A 17,144-nucleotide genomic window follows, 5' to 3' on the forward strand; every position below is an offset into this window, starting at 1 on the left:
AGTGTGAATATGGTCTATTGTTGAGTAGCCTTACGAAATCCTGCCTGCTTCTTTGGTTGACAGAAGTCTAAGGTGTTCCTGATTCAATGTACGATTGCCTTAGTAAATACTTTGTAGGAAACCGAGAGTATGCTGATCGGTCTATTATTTTTCAAGTCTTTGGCGTCCCCTTTCTTATGGATTAGGATTATGAGCTCTGTCTCATGATTAAGATTAGGATTAGGATTAGGAGGCGTGTCACCTTCTTGATATGCCTTCTTAAGAACACGTTTTAATGCGCTGGCTATCTGCGAGCAGAAACCTTTGTAAAAAGCTGCTGTTCAGCCATCAGATACTGCCAATTTTCCAGGGTTAAGGTCTTCAATGGCCATATCAATCTCCTTTGCTCTGATACCTGCGGATAATCTTTCCGTTTCTTCAGCGTCTAATCTAGGAAGAGTCGTTAGAAAATGGCTCTCGTACCCAGGCTTGCTCGGTATTCTACACTTGAAGAGCTCTGTGATATCCCTCATAGGCGCAATTGATTTGTTTGGCATATCTAAATATTTTCCCTTTATACTAAATCTCAATTATTTCTTTTCTCTTCGCATACTTTTTCTCATTTTCCAAAACACGCTCTGTTGGCATTTCATCAGCCAAGATCTCTTTCGTTCGTGCGCTAGCAAATGCGTCAGTTTATCTTTCCATGTCGATAGCCTCAATATTATTCTTTCTTGCCCCCTTATTTCTTCGATTAAAGTGCCTGGCGTTGTAGTTTCAGCATCCATCAATTCCTGGAGCATTTGTTAGGCTATTTTCTTCTTGGCGCTCTTCAACACGTATTTCTACCCTCGCTCTATGGCGTTCATTTTTACAACTTTTTCAAACCTCTCCCATCGCTCACCCCATCCTATTTCACAGTGATTATTTGCTTGAGCACTGTCTGTTCAGACACCTTTTTGGAAATTGTTCGTCTTTTAAGAGTTTTGCCTTTAATTTGCATGTTTCCTACTTCAACCCAGACTTCGCGGTAATCATTTTCCCTATCGTGAACGCTACTAAACAATGGCTGCTGAATGCTATGTTCAGCACCTTGTAATAATCACACAGTGTGGTGATTTCTTGCGAAAATAAGCTCAAACCTTGCATGGCTATTGCCTTGAAAATGAATTTAATACCGACTGTTGCCTCCCTTCGCGTAATGTACAATGTCCTCCAACAAGGCTCCTGCAGTGGCAGTGACCCCCCTCAGAAAGACAACGCTCTTGTCAGCCCATTATCCATCACTGGAACGATCGCCGCAGATCAAAAGGCAGTTGAAATCTCCTAACAGTATCAAACATATATCTGTTTTCGGAAACTACAATGTTTCTTGGAAGAAATTTAGCCGGCCATTCACTTTTGTTGGTGCGCACGGCATCCGGTATTTAATGTTGCAATATACAAAACTGCACAGCACAAATCGTCCTCTCTGACCACGTATAACTCTTTCTTAAACTATGTCCAGACATTTCTTAATAGACATACAGCAATCCGCTGTTGTGCCAATAGCAAAGCTAATGCATACAGTATAGTGGTTACTAAACTGTACAACCATACCGTCATTCTGATGCTCACTCTCAATATCAGTCTCTTAAGTCGGCAAGATATCTCAATATCTCAATCATCTTCCAACATTACGCCTCGGATCTGACGCTGCCTCCGTCTCGTCCTGACACCTCTCATATTAAGCGTACTCACGCGCAATGGAGCTAGCGATATAGCCATTTCAAATAGCAAGAGTAAAACGATGGTAAGGCCCCCAGCACATAACAACTGAGGAGGCATTCTGTAAGAGTCCACCTAGTGGACTGTCAATTTCGGTTGTTCCTGACTGTATAGGGCCACTCGTCTCCTCCTCGCTCGTACAGCTACATCCAATCAGCAGCGGCCGATATGGACAGTCCACTAGGTGGACACTTACATAATACCCCTCCCCCTGAACAAACCGAGCGTCCCTGTCTGCACGACAGCTTGAACGGCTCCCGCGACGCCGGTCGCGTTGGTCACTGTGTCGCCTGCCCATCTCGGTTGACCGATGCTGACCTTTGCACTGGGGCGTACTTCTCTTTGTTGGCCTGGGACGATCGGACCACCATCGAGTGCGGCTCCAGGCATTGAACATTGTCCGCCGGCGTCTACTCATCTGGATCACCACTTCGGTGCTTCTTGGAAGGTGTGGCCGTCTCCTCGGTGCCCGTCTCATGCGGTGTCTCATAAGTAATCTCTGGCTCCGCATCCATCCCCACGTTAAACGCGTCACACCCATGGTCCCTTTCTTCGGCTTCAGGGCTGTCCTCTCTTATTGATTCATTCTTTGTCTCTGCTTTCTTCCTGCTGTGTCGTCCTGTGTCAACGCGGAAGGCGTTGCCACCTTTTTCGCGTCACTTGCCACCTGTTTAACTAGCGTTTTCAAGGACGCGGTCAGATTGTCCGTTACCTCCTTTTCCATCAATTCTAGACACTAGTCGTCAGGTTGCTGCGGCCAGTAACTCTTGCATATGTACACACGCAATCTTGTGCTTCATGGCCGAATTCCCGGCACTGAGCACACCTTGGTACTCTGCAGTCTCTTCTAATGTGTCCTTTGAGTCGAAACCGAAGGTACATTGGAGCTCTGCGGGAACGACCACGAGCACTAAACCACCACAGATTTGGAACAAATGGGGCAGAGCGTCTGGTGTTAAGTCCTCACGGAGCGTCATCCGCACAATACGCGTGGTGAACTCGGCTTCCTGGAAGCCCATCACCATCCCATCCTCTTGTTATACTTCTCTCACTTCGCCGTAGTGGTCGAAAGCCCTATTTAATGTTTCCCCAGTAACATGGAATGGAACCCACTGCACTTTGAGTGTGATATGTCTTGCTGCACAGAATAAATCATGGCGCAAGAACGCACTTTTAGTGCGGGTTAACCACCCAGGTTAACCAGCACTTCCTTCACCTCTGGCGTTCGTATCTTGATGAGCCACACATGCGTCATTTGGAAGGGCCAGAGGCGTAGCCGGAAATTTCGTGCGAGGGAGGGGGGGGGGGGCGCTCAGGCGCAGCTCGGCCTCCTCCTTATACAATTTGTCAAGGGATCAAATACATGAATAATAGCTGCATTGCCATTGCCAAAGATGCTGCAAACGAATTCTTGAATGCTACGCACTGTCAAGGCAAGTAAAATATGTATTTCTTTATAAAAGAATGTGCTCGTATGTATCAGACATTGCGCCTGAAATAACTGATGTCAATGCTCCCATGTTTTCCATCTACTTATTAAGTAAAGAAAATATCACATGAACTTTAGAACTATATCAGTTTGAAACCAGCAAAGCACTGCATGCTGCTGATATGAAAAATATGAAGACCATCAAATGAACAAGTTGAGGACAAATATTTTAATGAAACTTTGTCATTCAAGAAGTTTGCTTACATATTTGTACATATGAAACGGCCAGGGAAAATCTCAATGATCCTGTTCTTTGTTGCAATGTATCGCGCAAGAGCAGCTGTCACCAGTCGTGCATCGTGAGTAATTGCACCGAAATTATAGTCGTGACAGAGATCACATATAAAAAGCAGTTGTTATGCAAATTATACAAAGGCGAGTCAAATGAAAGTGAGCCAATGCGAATATATAACAAACGGGGCACTTTATTTAAAAGTAGTCTCCATGAGCATTCAGACATTTGTCCCCCTTGCTAACGAGCCGCGTGATTCCCGTCTCATAAAACTCCTTGGGTTACTGCCTCAAAAAAGTCTGCAACTGAGCCTTTCACGTCATTGTCCGACACGAATCTGGTTCCCTTGAGCTCTTTTTTTTTTCAAATGGCCCAAAATGTGCAAGTCGCAAGGCTACAAGTTTGGGCTCTATGGCAGCTGTTGCAGCGTTTCTCAATTGAACTATGCCAGTTTTGTACTAACCATATCAACGATGTTGGGACGGGAATTGTCATGGAGCAACAGGATCCCATTCCTCAATTTTTCACGTCATTTGTTCTTGATTGCGACACGTAGCCGATCCGGCGTTTCTCAATATCGGAAACCATTGGCAGTCTCTCCACGTTTAGCAAATTCGATCCGTAATGGTCCCTGACTATCGAAAAAAAACTCGACACCTTTCAGGCGGAAATCACGGCCTTTGCTTTCCTTGGGGATGGTGAATTCAGAAGTTTCCACTGTAAGCTTTGCCATCGTGTTTCAGGCTCGTAGTAGTGGCACCATAATTTGTCCCCGCGGAAACAATTGGAGGCAAAAGGTCGTCACCCTCATTGTGATACCGATCAGATGAGTCAAGGCAGTGCCGAACCTCCCCGTCTTCTGGAGGTGGTTCAATATTTTGGGCATCGATTGCGCACACAAAACCGATAACCGAAATATTCATGAATTATGGTGTGACACCTTCAGCTGTCAAAAACCTCACGACACCACGCTGTTCAACTTTGGGAGCGTCCATTACGTCACCCAACCACGTTGAACCCAGGGTAAGCGAGCATTAAAGAACATTTATCATCACACCTGCGTGTCACCTCTGTAAATTAGAGATGTCTGTGTGCTACGCGCATGCCTCGCAGATAATGGACCGAACCATTAATGGGCGTGGTAGGTTGGCTCAATTTCATTTGACTTGCCTTCGTACGTCAGTAATGCCAAGATACCGTGGAATATACAAATGCGAAGATACAGCTTGATAGAGGGCCAATAGTGTCACTAGAAACGAAGTTCGCTTCAAGTATACAAGAAACTTCGCAACAATATTTTTAAATATGCATATAAACCTCCAATAAATCTACCTACCTACGAAAAAGTCACCGTATATAATGTGTCAAACAAGGTGAATAAACATGTTGCGCAGCTACAGATTGACAAATCACAGCCTCCCTCCCTCCACTCACCCTGGTGCATTCGTACAATGTTGTGGCACCAGGTAGGAAGCAGGAGTTGCCGTACAAAGCTCCACCGGACGGCATCAGCTGAAAAAAAAGCGAATTACAAAAATGTGTCATTTTCGTATTTAGGCATTATAGAAAAACTGCGTGTAGAGGCAAAACGTGCGAAAGTGGTTAACAGACGGCATTACAAACAAAAGCAAGTCTTTTTTTATAGATGGCTTAGAAAATACCCGACTCATCAGAATCAGAATCGGTTTTTATTGAGGTCATTAGAATAATTACAAGTTGACGTATAATTATCATTGACGTATAATAAAAATAAAAGCGGACTCAATATGGAACCGTGGGCCACACCAATATTAGTGAACATGGTTTTCGAATGAACGGATGAAATGGTTACTACCTGCATTCTGTCTGTTAAGTAATTTTGTAGTAACAAGAGTGCTGGGCCGGTGATTCCCGATGATTCAAGCTTACGAAATAAAATGCGGTGATTTATTTTCTCAAACGCTTTGCTTAAGTCTATAAACACTGACGCTGCATAATTCCCTTCATCGATAGCTTCAACAATACCTTATAGTATGAAGAGAACCCCTGATTTCCAAGCATTGAACCATTCCTAGACATTATGTCCTCTCACATACAAGGACGACTGGCGCGTTTCCAAAACGACTTGGCCTGAGCCGACGCCATGGTAGGCTACGTACACAGATGTTGCCGCAACACAGGCTCTCAGCTAGACCATGCTAGACGCTCGCAGAATGCCTTCTACTCGCACTCAAGAGAAATGCGTAGGTGCAAAGGCCGTTTTCGGTTGTTCAGAAGGCGGAATTTTCTAGTTCCGTGTGCCTGGTTTTTGAGCGTCTGGGCGTTATCTTCTGCGTGTTTCGCCGGCGCAAGCAACACAGTCCACGTTATCAGCCTTCGCAATCGCTCGTCGTGTTTTCCACAAGCGTGACTACCGAAAGAAGGTATATATTGTCGAGGGAAGGGGGGACATAAAATGCGTCACATACTTCGCCCCTAAGATTCAGTACACACGAAACCTACTGCGTCACACGGCCGAGCTGCTTTTCGCTAACTGCGTCGCAAAGCCGGGTGCAGCGAGCGTGCCCAAAGACTACCGAAATAAGTAACTATAACGTGGGGGCCCGAAAAAAGCGTCGCAAACATGTCCCAATACTATTCATTAACTCAAACTATCAGCGCCTGGGCGACCGAGCTATTTTTTCGGTAACTGCGTCGCAACTCTTAGATCTGTGCCGTAAGCTTAACCTACTTTAAATGCCTCGCAGACTGTCAAACAAAAATTGTTCACCTTGCCATAGTCCAAAAGCGCTGTCGCGCCTTGAAGAAGTACAGTAGGAACGCAAGAATGCACCGGAAGCCCGACAAACCAGGTTACAGCAAAAGAAAAAAGAAAGGAAGGGGAAAAAGAAATTAAAAAAAACTGGGTCCCCGAACAGGCTAACTTCACATGCACAACCAGCCTCGTTCCATTCGGCAGCTTGTCTGGCGCATGGTGTGTGCATCTGGTGTGTCCTGGCCTGTCGCTAGGCAACGCAAGAAAAATAAGTCGCAAAGTTTTAGTTCATTCGTACGGAAAACTTTTTAGCTTTAGCCGGAAGCAAATTTAAAAAACCAATGTCTGTTAACTTTATTTCGCACTCTTTTCTATTCTAATGCTTGCTGCAGCTAAAGGACGGCATTAATGCTTGCGTGACGTATTTCCTGTTGCCAGTTTACACCGAGTGTCCCTTGTTGAATTGTTTTCTCTATAGGCAGGTCAAACAGACTTTATATATATATATATATATATATATATATATATATATATATATATATATATTGTCACGTGGTGGTGACGTTGAATAAGACAGTAGCAATACTGTGAACAAGAAAACTAACTTTTATTGGGCGAACCTGTGCCCACAAAACAGGCTACACTTATAGCGCAACGATAGCGGCGAACACGCTCGGCGATCGTCGAAAATCTGATCAGCGGGTCAAGCGCGTCGGCTTTTATAGATCAGTCATCGACTGTTCCAGATTAACTGATGGGACCCGCGTGTCTTCCACAAAGTTCTACACCATTCGTGTCACGCGATGAAATCTGATAACACAAGGTTCGGCGACAACAGACACGCGGATAGAAGCGTCGATAACTTTCCAGAAACGTCGGATACATGCAGGTGCGTCCCTCGCTCTGCGATTACAGTTGTTAAGCGGCGAAACGTGGTTGCCCGATAAAGATAAGTACACGTGTCATTACCCCCCTCTTAAAAAGCATCGACCCGATGCTGCAAACAAACGAAAGTAACAAAGAAAAGCACTCGTACCAAAGAAAACAACAAACTAAGGAAGTTCATCAGCGTCCGTAAAATGGTTTAAGGCGCACCACGTGGACCACTTCAGATCGTGCGCGGCGCCGCTGTGAGTACGAAATGCCGTCTGGCACGACCTCATAGTCTAGTGCGCCAATACGTCGGATGACCTTGTAGGGTCCGAAATAGCGTCGCAGCAGCTTCTCACTGAGTCCTCGCCGGCGTATCGGGGTCCATACCCAAACACGGTCGCCGGGCTGGTACTCGACGAAGCGTCGTCGGAGGTTGTAGTGTCGGCTGTCGGTACGCTGCTGGTTCTTGATCCGTAGGCGGGCGAGCTGTCGGGCTTCTTCGGCGCGCTGGAGATAGCTAGCGACGTCAACATTCTCTTCGTCAGTTACATGCGGCAGCATGGCGTCAAGCGTCGTCGTCGCGTTCCTGCCGTAGACCAGCTTGAACGGCGTGATCTGTGTTGTTTCTTGTACCGCCGTGTTATAAGCGAATGTTACGTACGGCAGGACGGCATCCCAGGTCTTGTGTTCGACGTCGACGTACATCGCTAGCATGTCGGCGAGGGTCTTATTCAGCCGCTCCGTAAGACCATTCGTCTGCGGGTGGTAGGCCGTTGTCCTCCTGTGCCTTGTCTGACTGTATTTCAGAATGGCTTGGGTGAGCTCCGCTGTAAAGGCCGTGCCTCGGTCGGTGATGAGGACTTCTGGGGCGCCATGTCGCAGCAGGATGTTTTCGACAAAGAATTTCGCCACTTCGGCTGCGCTACCTTTCGGCAGTGCTTTTGTTTCAGCGAAGCGGGTGAGGTAGTCCGTCGCCACGACGATCCACTTATTTCCGGTTATTGACGTCGGAAAGGGTCCCAGCAAGTCCATCCCGATCAGCTGAAATGGTCGGCAAGGAGGCTCGATTGGCTGTAGTAATCCGGCTGGCCTTGTCGGCGGTGTCTTGCGTCGCTGACAGTCTCGGCATGTTCTGACATAACGGGCGACGTCGGCGGTCAGGCGCGGCCAATAATACTTTTCTTGTATCCTCGATAGTGTCCGGGAAAATCCGAGGTGTCCAGCGGTCGGATCGTCATGTAGGGCGTCCAATACTTCTGGACGAAGTCCTGACGGGACAACAAGAAGGTAATTGGCGCGGACTGGTGAGAAGTTCTTCTTCACGAGTAGACTGTCTTGAAGCGTGAAGGAAGATAATCCGCGCTTAAATGCCCTGGGGACAACGTCGGTGTGCCCTTCCAAATAATCGACGAGGCCTTTAAGCTCCGGGTCCGCTCGTTGTTGTTCGGCGAAGTCTTCCGCGCTTATTATTCCAAGGAAGGCGTCGTCATCCTCGTCATCTTGCGGCGGCGGGTCAATGGGGGCACGTGATAGGCAATCGGCGTCTGAGTGTTTTCGTCCGGACTTGTATGTTACAGTGATGTCGTATTCTTGTAGCCTGAGGCTCCACCGTGCCAGCCGTCCAGAGGGATCTTTTAAATTCGCTAGCCAACACAAGGCGTGGTGATCGCTGACGACTTTGAATGGCCTGCCATATAGGTAAGGGCGAAATTTCGCTGTAGCCCAAACGATGGCGAGGCATTCCTTTTCGGTTGTAGAATAATTGCCTTCCGCTTTTGACAATGACCGGCTAGCGTAAGCTATCACGTGTTCATGTCCATCTTTTCTCTGGACTAGGACGGCACCGAGGCCTAGGCTACTGGCGTCAGTGTGGATTTCGGTATCGGCGTGCTCGTCGAAGTGCGCAAGTACGGGCGGCGACTGTATGCGTCGTTTGAGTTCTTGAAATGCGTCGGCCTGCGGCTTTTCCCACTTGAACCCGACGTCACATTTAGTTAGCTGCGTCAGCGGCTCAGCGATGCGCGAAAAGTTCTTGACAAATCGCCTGTAGTAGGCACACATGCCAAGAAATCTACGCACTGCCTTCTTGTCGATGGGCTGCGGGAACTTTGCTATGGCCGCTGTCTTCTGCGGGTCGGGGCGGACTCCAGATTTGCTGATGACGTGGCCTAAAAATAGAAGCTCCTCGTAAGCGAAGCGGCACTTTTCAGGCTTCAGAGTAAGTCCTGATGACCTGATGGCCTCTAGTACTGTTGCAAGCCGCCTAAGGTGAACGCCGAAATTTCCGGCGAAGACGACGACGTCATCCAAGTATACGAGACAGGTCTGCCACTTCAATCCTGCTAAAACCGTGTCCATCACGCGCTGGAACGTTGCAGGCGCCGAGCACAGTCCGAATGGCATAACCTTGAACTCGTACAGGCCGTCTGGGGTGATGAAGGCGGTCTTTTCGCGATCTCTTTCGTCGACTTCTATTTGCCAATAGCCAGACTTGAGGTCCATGGACGAGAAGTATTTGGCGTTGCAGAGCCGATCCAATGCGTCGTCTATCCGTGGGAGGGGGTATACGTCCTTCTTTGTGATCTTGTTCAGACGACGATAATCGACGCAGAAACGCAGGGTTCCGTCCTTTTTCTTCACCAGGACAACAGGGGATGCCCACGGGCTTTTCGACGGCTGGATGATGTCGTCGCGCAGCATTTCGTCGACTTGTTCTCTTATAGCTTCGCGTTCTCGCGGCGAAACGCGGTAAGGGCTCTGACGGAGTGGTCGAGCGCATTCCTCGGTGATTATGCGATGCTTGGCGACTGGTGTTTGTCGAATCCTCGATGACGTCGAAAAGCAGCCTTTGTATCGTCGGAGCAGACTTCTGAGCTCCTGTTGCTTAATCATAGGGAGATTTGGATTAATGTCGTAGTCTGGTTCGGGAACCACAGTCGTCGGGGTAGATGCGGCGGAATCCGAGAGGACAAACGCATTACTTGTTTCCAGAATTTCCTCGATGTACGCGATCGTCGTGCCCTTGTTGATGTGCTTGAACTCCTGGCTGAAGTTTGTCAGCAACACTTCAGTTTTACCTTCATGCAGTCGAGCGATCCCTCTTGCGACGCAAATTTCACGGTCTAGCAGTAGACGTTGGTCGCCTTCGATGACGCCTTCTACGTCAGCGGGTGTTTCGGTGCTGACCGAAATAACAATGCTGCAGCGAGGCGGGATGCTCACTTGCTCTTCGAGCACACTCAAGGCGTGGTGACTACGAGGGCTCTCCGGCGGTATCGCATGATCTTCCGACAGTGTTATTGACTTCGACTTCAGGTCGATGACTGCGCCGTGTTGGTTGAGGAAGTCCATACCGAGAATGACGTCTCGTGAACACTGTTGGAGGATAACGAAGGTGGCAGGGTAAGTCCGGTCATGAATGGTTATTCTTGCCGTGCAGATCCCAGTCGGCGTGATGAGGTGTCCTCCAGCGGTTCGAATCTGAGGGCCTTCCCATGCGGTCTTAACTTTCTTCAACTGGGCGGCGATGTGTCCACTCATTACGGAGTAATCGGCCCCTGTGTCGACTAAGGCAGTGACTGCGTGGCCGTCGAGAAGCACGTCGAGGTCGGTTGTTCTTTGTCTGGCGTTGCAGTTGGGTCTTGGCGTCGGATCACGGCTGCGTCGTGTTGAACTGAAGCTGGAACGTTGCGTCGTCAAGTCGTCTATCGTCGGGGTAGTCTTGGCTTCCCGACTTCTTCGGGACGGCGGCGTGTCGTCATTAGGTCGTCGAGATGGTCTCTTCGTCGTCTTCGTCGGCGGCGGAGGATCTTCGTCAGTTCGACGAACAGCAACCGCACCTCCATCGGTTGCTGCTTTTAGTTTTCCGGATATGGGCTCGCAGAGCGGCCCCGGGCTGGGCCGGTGTAAGGTCGGCGCTGCGGTGACAGGTAGCGGCCTGGTGACGGCGAACGGGACGGTCGTCGAGGGCTCCACTGAGTGGCGGCGAGGTAGTCGGCGATGTCACGTGGGCGCTCTCCAAGCTGTGGACGCGGCGCGTTGACGGCGAAACCTCGCAGTCCCATCTCTCGGTACGGGCATCGTCGGTAGACGTGACCTGCTTCTCCGCAGTGGTAGCAGAGCGGGCGGTGGTCAGGAGCACGCCAAACGTCTGTCTTCCTCGGGTAGCTGCGCTGGGCGACGGGTGGGCGTGCTGGCGGCGGCGGTGGTGGTCGACGGAATTGCGGCGTTACGGGGTCCTGGCGCGGTCGTGGAAGGGGACCTTGACGGCGGGCGACGGCGGCGTAGCTCATCGCTTGCGGCTGAGGCTGCGGCGGTTCTGGTTGCACTTGAGGAACTCCTAGCGATCGGTGCACCTCTTCTTTTACGATGTCGGCGATCGAGGCCACTTGAGGCTGCGACGAAGGCAAGACCCTCCGCAGTTCCTCGCGCACAATGGCCCTGATGGTCTCGCGCAGATCGTCCGTGCCCAGCGATTGAATTCCTGCGTAGTGGGTAGAGCCTGTACGGCGGTTGAATTGCCGGTTCCGCATTTCGAGTGTCTTCTCGATGTTCGTCGCCTCAGAAAGAAACTCTTCGATGGTCTTCGGTGGGCTTCTTACCATCCCGGCGAAAAGTTCCTCCTTTACCCCACGCATCAGTAGGCGGACTTTCTTCTCTTCGGCCATATCCGGGTCGGCGTGGCGGAACAAACGGCTCATTTCTTCTGTAAAAATGGCAACGTTCTCGTTTGGTAGCTGCACTCGGGCGTCCAGCATAGCTTCAGCCCTTTCCTTGCGCACGACGCTTGTAAAGGTGCGTAGGAAGCCGCTACGGAACAGGTCCCACGTTGTCAAGGTCGATTCCCTGTTCTCAAACCAAGTTCTGGCGGTGTCTTCTAAGGCGAAGTAGACATGCCGCAGCTTCTCGTCGGAGTCCCAGTTGTTGAATGTTGCGATTCGTTCGTAGGTCTCCAGCCATGATTCCGGGTCTTCAGTCGCTGCTCCATGGAAGGTTGGTGGGTCCCGAGGTTGTTGTAGGATAACAGGGGACGCCGGGGCAGCCATTGGCGTTGTCTTGACCACGATCTTCTTTGTCGTCTCAGGTAGAAGTCCGTGCTCTGGGGGCAGTCCTTTCAGTCTGCGGCTAGCACGCTGGTCTTCGGCGATGTTGGTTCTGTCCTCGGGCTTCGGGCTTGGGTCGCGACTTTGCGGGGGCGTTCGGTACATGAACGCACAAGCACCTCCACCAGATGTCACGTGGTGGTGACGTTGAATAAGACAGTAGCAATACTGTGAACAAGAAAACTAACTTTTATTGGGCGAACCTGTGCCCACAAAACAGGCTACACTTATAGCGCAACGATAGCGGCGAACACGCTCGGCGATCGTCGAAAATCTGATCAGCGGGTCAAGCGCGTCGGCTTTTATAGATCAGTCATCGACTGTTCCAGATTAACTGATGGGACCCGCGTGTCTTCCACAAAGTTCTACACCATTCGTGTCACGCGATGAAATCTGATAACACAAGGTTCGGCGACAACAGACACGCGGATAGAAGCGTCGATAACTTTCCAGAAACGTCGGATACATGCAGGTGCGTCCCTCGCTCTGCGATTACAGTTGTTAAGCGGCGAAACGTGGTTGCCCGATAAAGATAAGTACACGTGTCAATATATATATATATATATATATATATATATATATATATGGGGGGGGGGGTGCAGTAGCAATATGCACCGACGTCGTTACCGCTCTTTCATTTGTTTGCCCTTTGCATTATCTGCTGCAATGAACCAGCTGACCTCCTTTTTTCAGTGAATCAATCGCAACAACAAGTATTCCATCTTCAGCCTTTTAATAACGTGTATAATCGCATTTTCATTTTTACTGTGGTGATTAGAATCAAAGTTTTGTGACCATCTCGCTGTCCTCTCGAAAATATTCAATTTTTACTCGGTTCGGCAACAATCTAGAGGAAATGCGTGCCAAAATTACTTGCGTTGTTTCTTATTAGCGTAAAACATTTTAGCCGCTAAAATGCATCAAAATTTGAAAGCTTTAAAAACTACGTTGTTATTAAAGAATAGTACATTTACATTAAAAATGACATCGTCATAGGCTAACGAGAGGTTTCTGAAACATTTTTTGGTACAGAAGCTAGTATTTCGCTTAAGCACGAATTTGCGGCAGTTCAGGTTCATTGAAAAGGTGCTAGCCTCTTAAGAAGAGTTCGGAGCCTCAGCGCTGCGTTTGTAGGGGGGGGGGGGGGGGGCTCCGCATTACTCTGGGTCAGCCAGCATTGATAGAAGCCTTAGCCCAGGTAGCTGGAGGCGCAAGGCACTATTCTCCCTTGCTCAAAGGCTGAAAGGCAGTAACCAGGCCCAGTAGTTAAATGTGAATGCTCAATAAAACCAGTGGTCGTGTACAGCCTTCCTGCGCCATGTGGGAATGGGTCATTTCTGGGAAAGTTCGACATTTCCTGGATGCATGGTAAGTTTTTTTCTTTGCCATTCAAAAAGTCTCAGTTTTGTCCTAGATGCGAAGCATAGATTGCGATAGGAAGCTAATAGAGAGCTAGACGGAGTAAAAAATAGTAGTTTCATCGAGCGTGTAAACTCGTAAACATTCGCTTACTAAATAAATTAACAAGCATTATGTCACGCGCGCACAAGCAAACGTGAACACATGTCACTAGATGAACTCGGAAACTCGTCCTGACAACGCGGTAGGGAGAAACCACGGCAGCAGCAGCGAGCGAATTGACCCTTGTGCTGTCTCTCGCTTCAACGAGAAATAAGCGGCCAAAACACAGCGCACACGGCGGTATCAGCACTCGGCGCACTTTGCCAATCGCAGAATGCTTTCAAGATAGGGCCCGCGTGGCCGCGCCATTTGCGGTGAAGCTAGTTCACACACTTAACCCTAGTTACGATGAAGTAGGTGGACCAACCGAAGGAAAACAATACGGGGCAGACGAAATAGGTAAGTAAGATAAGTAAAAGGTGAGGAGGTAGGCAGGAAAATGCGACTACCAATTCTCCCGGGCGAGTCAATGCACGGATGCAGCGTACATGAAGCTGGGTCGAATTAATGAGTTCCCTCCAACGAGGCGCCTTCAAGGTGTATGCACTGAGGCTCGACTCTGCCAACATAGTTCCATTTTCCTCAGCAACAGCTGAGCCCCCAGCAACGGCGGCCGTTATTCACAGCTCTGTGTTGCTGTTTCTTTCTGTTTTTTTTTTTACTCGGCGCTCGTAAAACAAGCAGTACAGTATGGACGTAAAATATGCGTCGCAGAGACCATCTAAGGATCTTCTTCTTTACAAACATTTTTCCTATTTTCAAAAAAAATAAAGTACCTGTAAGAGCGCGTCCAATAAAATTTTTCAAATTTTATTATCCTACTATAGCCATTAGATATACCAACAGTTGCATTATGATTGGTTGGCTAGCGCAGCCTTATTACGGCGTAGACCTTGACATGAAAAAACAATGACACGATGGAGAGCGACTCGCATGACTGTTAACATCCGGTGGGGTTAACAGCCACGTGAAAGGCAGAGCAGGTGCTGGTATAGAGCTGAAACGTAAACCATAGCAAGTGCGTTAAATTTTTAAAACTAAAGCATGAAAGAAAAATGTGGCCTCGATCCTATAAAGCACGTGAGATGTCCTTTGAACATAGTGCTGCGCATCTACGTTCTTCTGCAATATTATGCTCCTCTGTTAACTCAGTGCTAGCAGCAAATAGGAGATTATGTGGTCTCTCCCAACCCGCATGAGACTCATTGTTCTCACTGTGTTACTTAGTTGTAGCGACGCCTTTCTTGATTACAACCCTGCACTCGGCGCCTATCAAGACGATGGCAAGGTGATGTCTTGTTTAATGTTTTTCTCACTCCGTGAAAAGTAGCGGCCGCAGACAGAGGAGTTCATGTTACGAGCGGCAAAATATATTTTATAAGTTTCGTAGCTGCAATGAATTAAAACGTAAGAGTTCATAAAATTTTCTACCAGGAAAGCGTGTGTCCCGGTCCCTGCTCCTCTGGTCGCTGAGTGTAGGCACTTATATCTTTTAAAACTGTTTCCGCAGAACTACTACGTCAAGCACCTATAGAGAGTACTGTACGAGGTAGCGCATTCAATTTCGGCCGTCGCCACCGTAATACCGGGGCGGCAGGACACGAAGAACTTCGCTACCAAGCACAGTCGCGCGCAATTTCTCATTGCTAGGTCCAAATTACCTTTTAGTGCTCGCTTATCCTCCCTTACGCTATGATTTTCAAGTGCTATCACCCCTGCGACATTTCACGGCCATTTACAAAGTGAGAAAGTGCTGTAGAATATATCTTTAATTCATTCAGTTATCGTTCATCACACTTCTACATTGTAATGGGCTAAGGTGCTGTGCAACGTGTGGTCTGTCCACATTTTATGTTGAACAACCATGTCCCAGGCATGAAGTCCACAAGATGTTGATTCCCGCGAAGTCATAAATTTGTAGGTTTCTCTTGAGAAGTGTTCTTAGCACAAAAAAAACGTGTATTAAACGATACATCTTCCTAAAAATGGAAAACAGCTTCCAGAAAAAGAAGCTTGCACAGGGATTTTCAAGGCAGTACACATTAGCAATTCAGGATACTAGTATGGATAATCTGACTGAAAATTCTAACACCTAAAGAACACGGCGTCATCTGTTTCTACGAAAAGCCTGCATTCTTTTCATAAATCCTGAATGGTTCAAGCATAGCTGGCAGACATCGCAATGCTGTACTAAGCAAAATTATGGAGAAACCAAAGACTGTCTCCACTTCTTGAGGATGGCCGTTCTGGTAAATGTCACCCTCGATTCGGCTCACGCAAAAAGCATCTCCCGTTGCCCCCTCCAACCAAGGACGTTTTTCTCCTCGATGCCGAAGTACCGCCCCGCTTGAACGTTTGACAATGCTTCTGCGGCTAGCACAGCTTCTCGTCTGAAACTGGCACTATTGTGGCGTCGCCTGTTTAGTGCCATAAAGATGACGCCACGCAACACGCCAGTACGACACAGGTGACACAGGTCAAAGTGGCGACGTCACTCGTGCAGTTCAGTTGGTTACATCCGCGGCTTCCAGGGGCTGCGATACTGCCTTTTCTATATGGCGCTAGCTATGCACGGTATTTATCAATTTCAATTAAAAACTGGTGCGTTTGTTTCAATCCTCAAATCTAAGCCGACCCAAAAGTTTAGTATATGATTATTTAAAAAGAAAACTATCGGCCAAGATTCGGATAAATACGGTATATAGCTATAAATGTCTTTGTCACGGATGTGATTTATCTCCAGGACATGACGCCAATGCTGCGATCACAGCTGGAGTGTCTGTATAACTACTATCACATTCAACACATTTATGCCCCATGCGATTCTCGCTTGCACTCACCGTCACACAAGCTCCACTTCACTGGGCTTCACTCTGACAGAGACTCACATGCATATTGAACATGAATTATGGCCACGTACGTTGAGTCACTCTGATTCCCCCAGGATCAAAGAGAACCGTATATTGCAACCTCCATCGGCAGCCTGCCCCTTATGCTAAATACAAAAATACAACTTCAGTTGAGTGAGAGCATCGTATAATGTCTCGCATAATGCATAAAAATGGGGAGAAAATCAGCATTCAATAAATATTTTAAAGTATATATATATATATATATATATATATATATATATATATATATATATATATATATATATACCTTACACGCTTCGAACATTCCGGGCACAGCACCAACGCCTTCGCATAAGCGTCTAATATTTTTAAAGCTTGCTTGATATTTTAACCAAATATCAGCAGCGTGCCCTGTTTTGTTGACAGTGGTCACTGGGGAAGTCTACTACGTATCTCGTATGACGCGTCAAGATTGGGAGTAAACGAGGGTTCAGTAATTATTTACAATTCTGATAAACAAGCCCCCAAACATTCAACGTTCCCAACATATCACCTATCACCCCTAACACGGCTAATCTTTCCACTGAATGTGAATTTCCTGTCACATACAGTTCCCTCGGGACACTGGGAAACATTGAGGCTAACGGCCGTACAG

The 17,144-nt window shown here is 48.0% G+C and overlaps 1 protein-coding gene across 2 annotated transcripts in view; it reads left to right on the forward strand.

Annotated features, from left to right (window-relative positions):
- Nucleotides 1-6,905: 6,905 nt before the first annotated feature.
- LOC135905365 (uncharacterized) overlaps nucleotides 6,906-17,144 on the forward strand; it is a 35,771-nt gene continuing 25,532 nt past the window's right edge. The window contains exon 1 of one of the 2 annotated variants that reach the window (XM_070534746.1): nucleotides 6,906-7,331. Coding sequence is in view for 1 of the 2 variants with exons in the window: in XM_065436390.2 (XP_065292462.1) it covers nucleotides 14,812-14,925 (114 nt within the window). In the remaining variant the exon portion in view is untranslated. Of the gene's footprint in view, nucleotides 7,332-14,755; nucleotides 14,926-17,144 lie in introns of those variants that run through there. The other variant, XM_065436390.2, reaches the window with a different exon arrangement.

Source organism: Dermacentor albipictus, chromosome 3, assembly GCF_038994185.2.
Source record: "Dermacentor albipictus isolate Rhodes 1998 colony chromosome 3, USDA_Dalb.pri_finalv2, whole genome shotgun sequence".
NCBI classification, from domain to species: Eukaryota; Metazoa; Arthropoda; class Arachnida; order Ixodida; family Ixodidae; genus Dermacentor; species Dermacentor albipictus.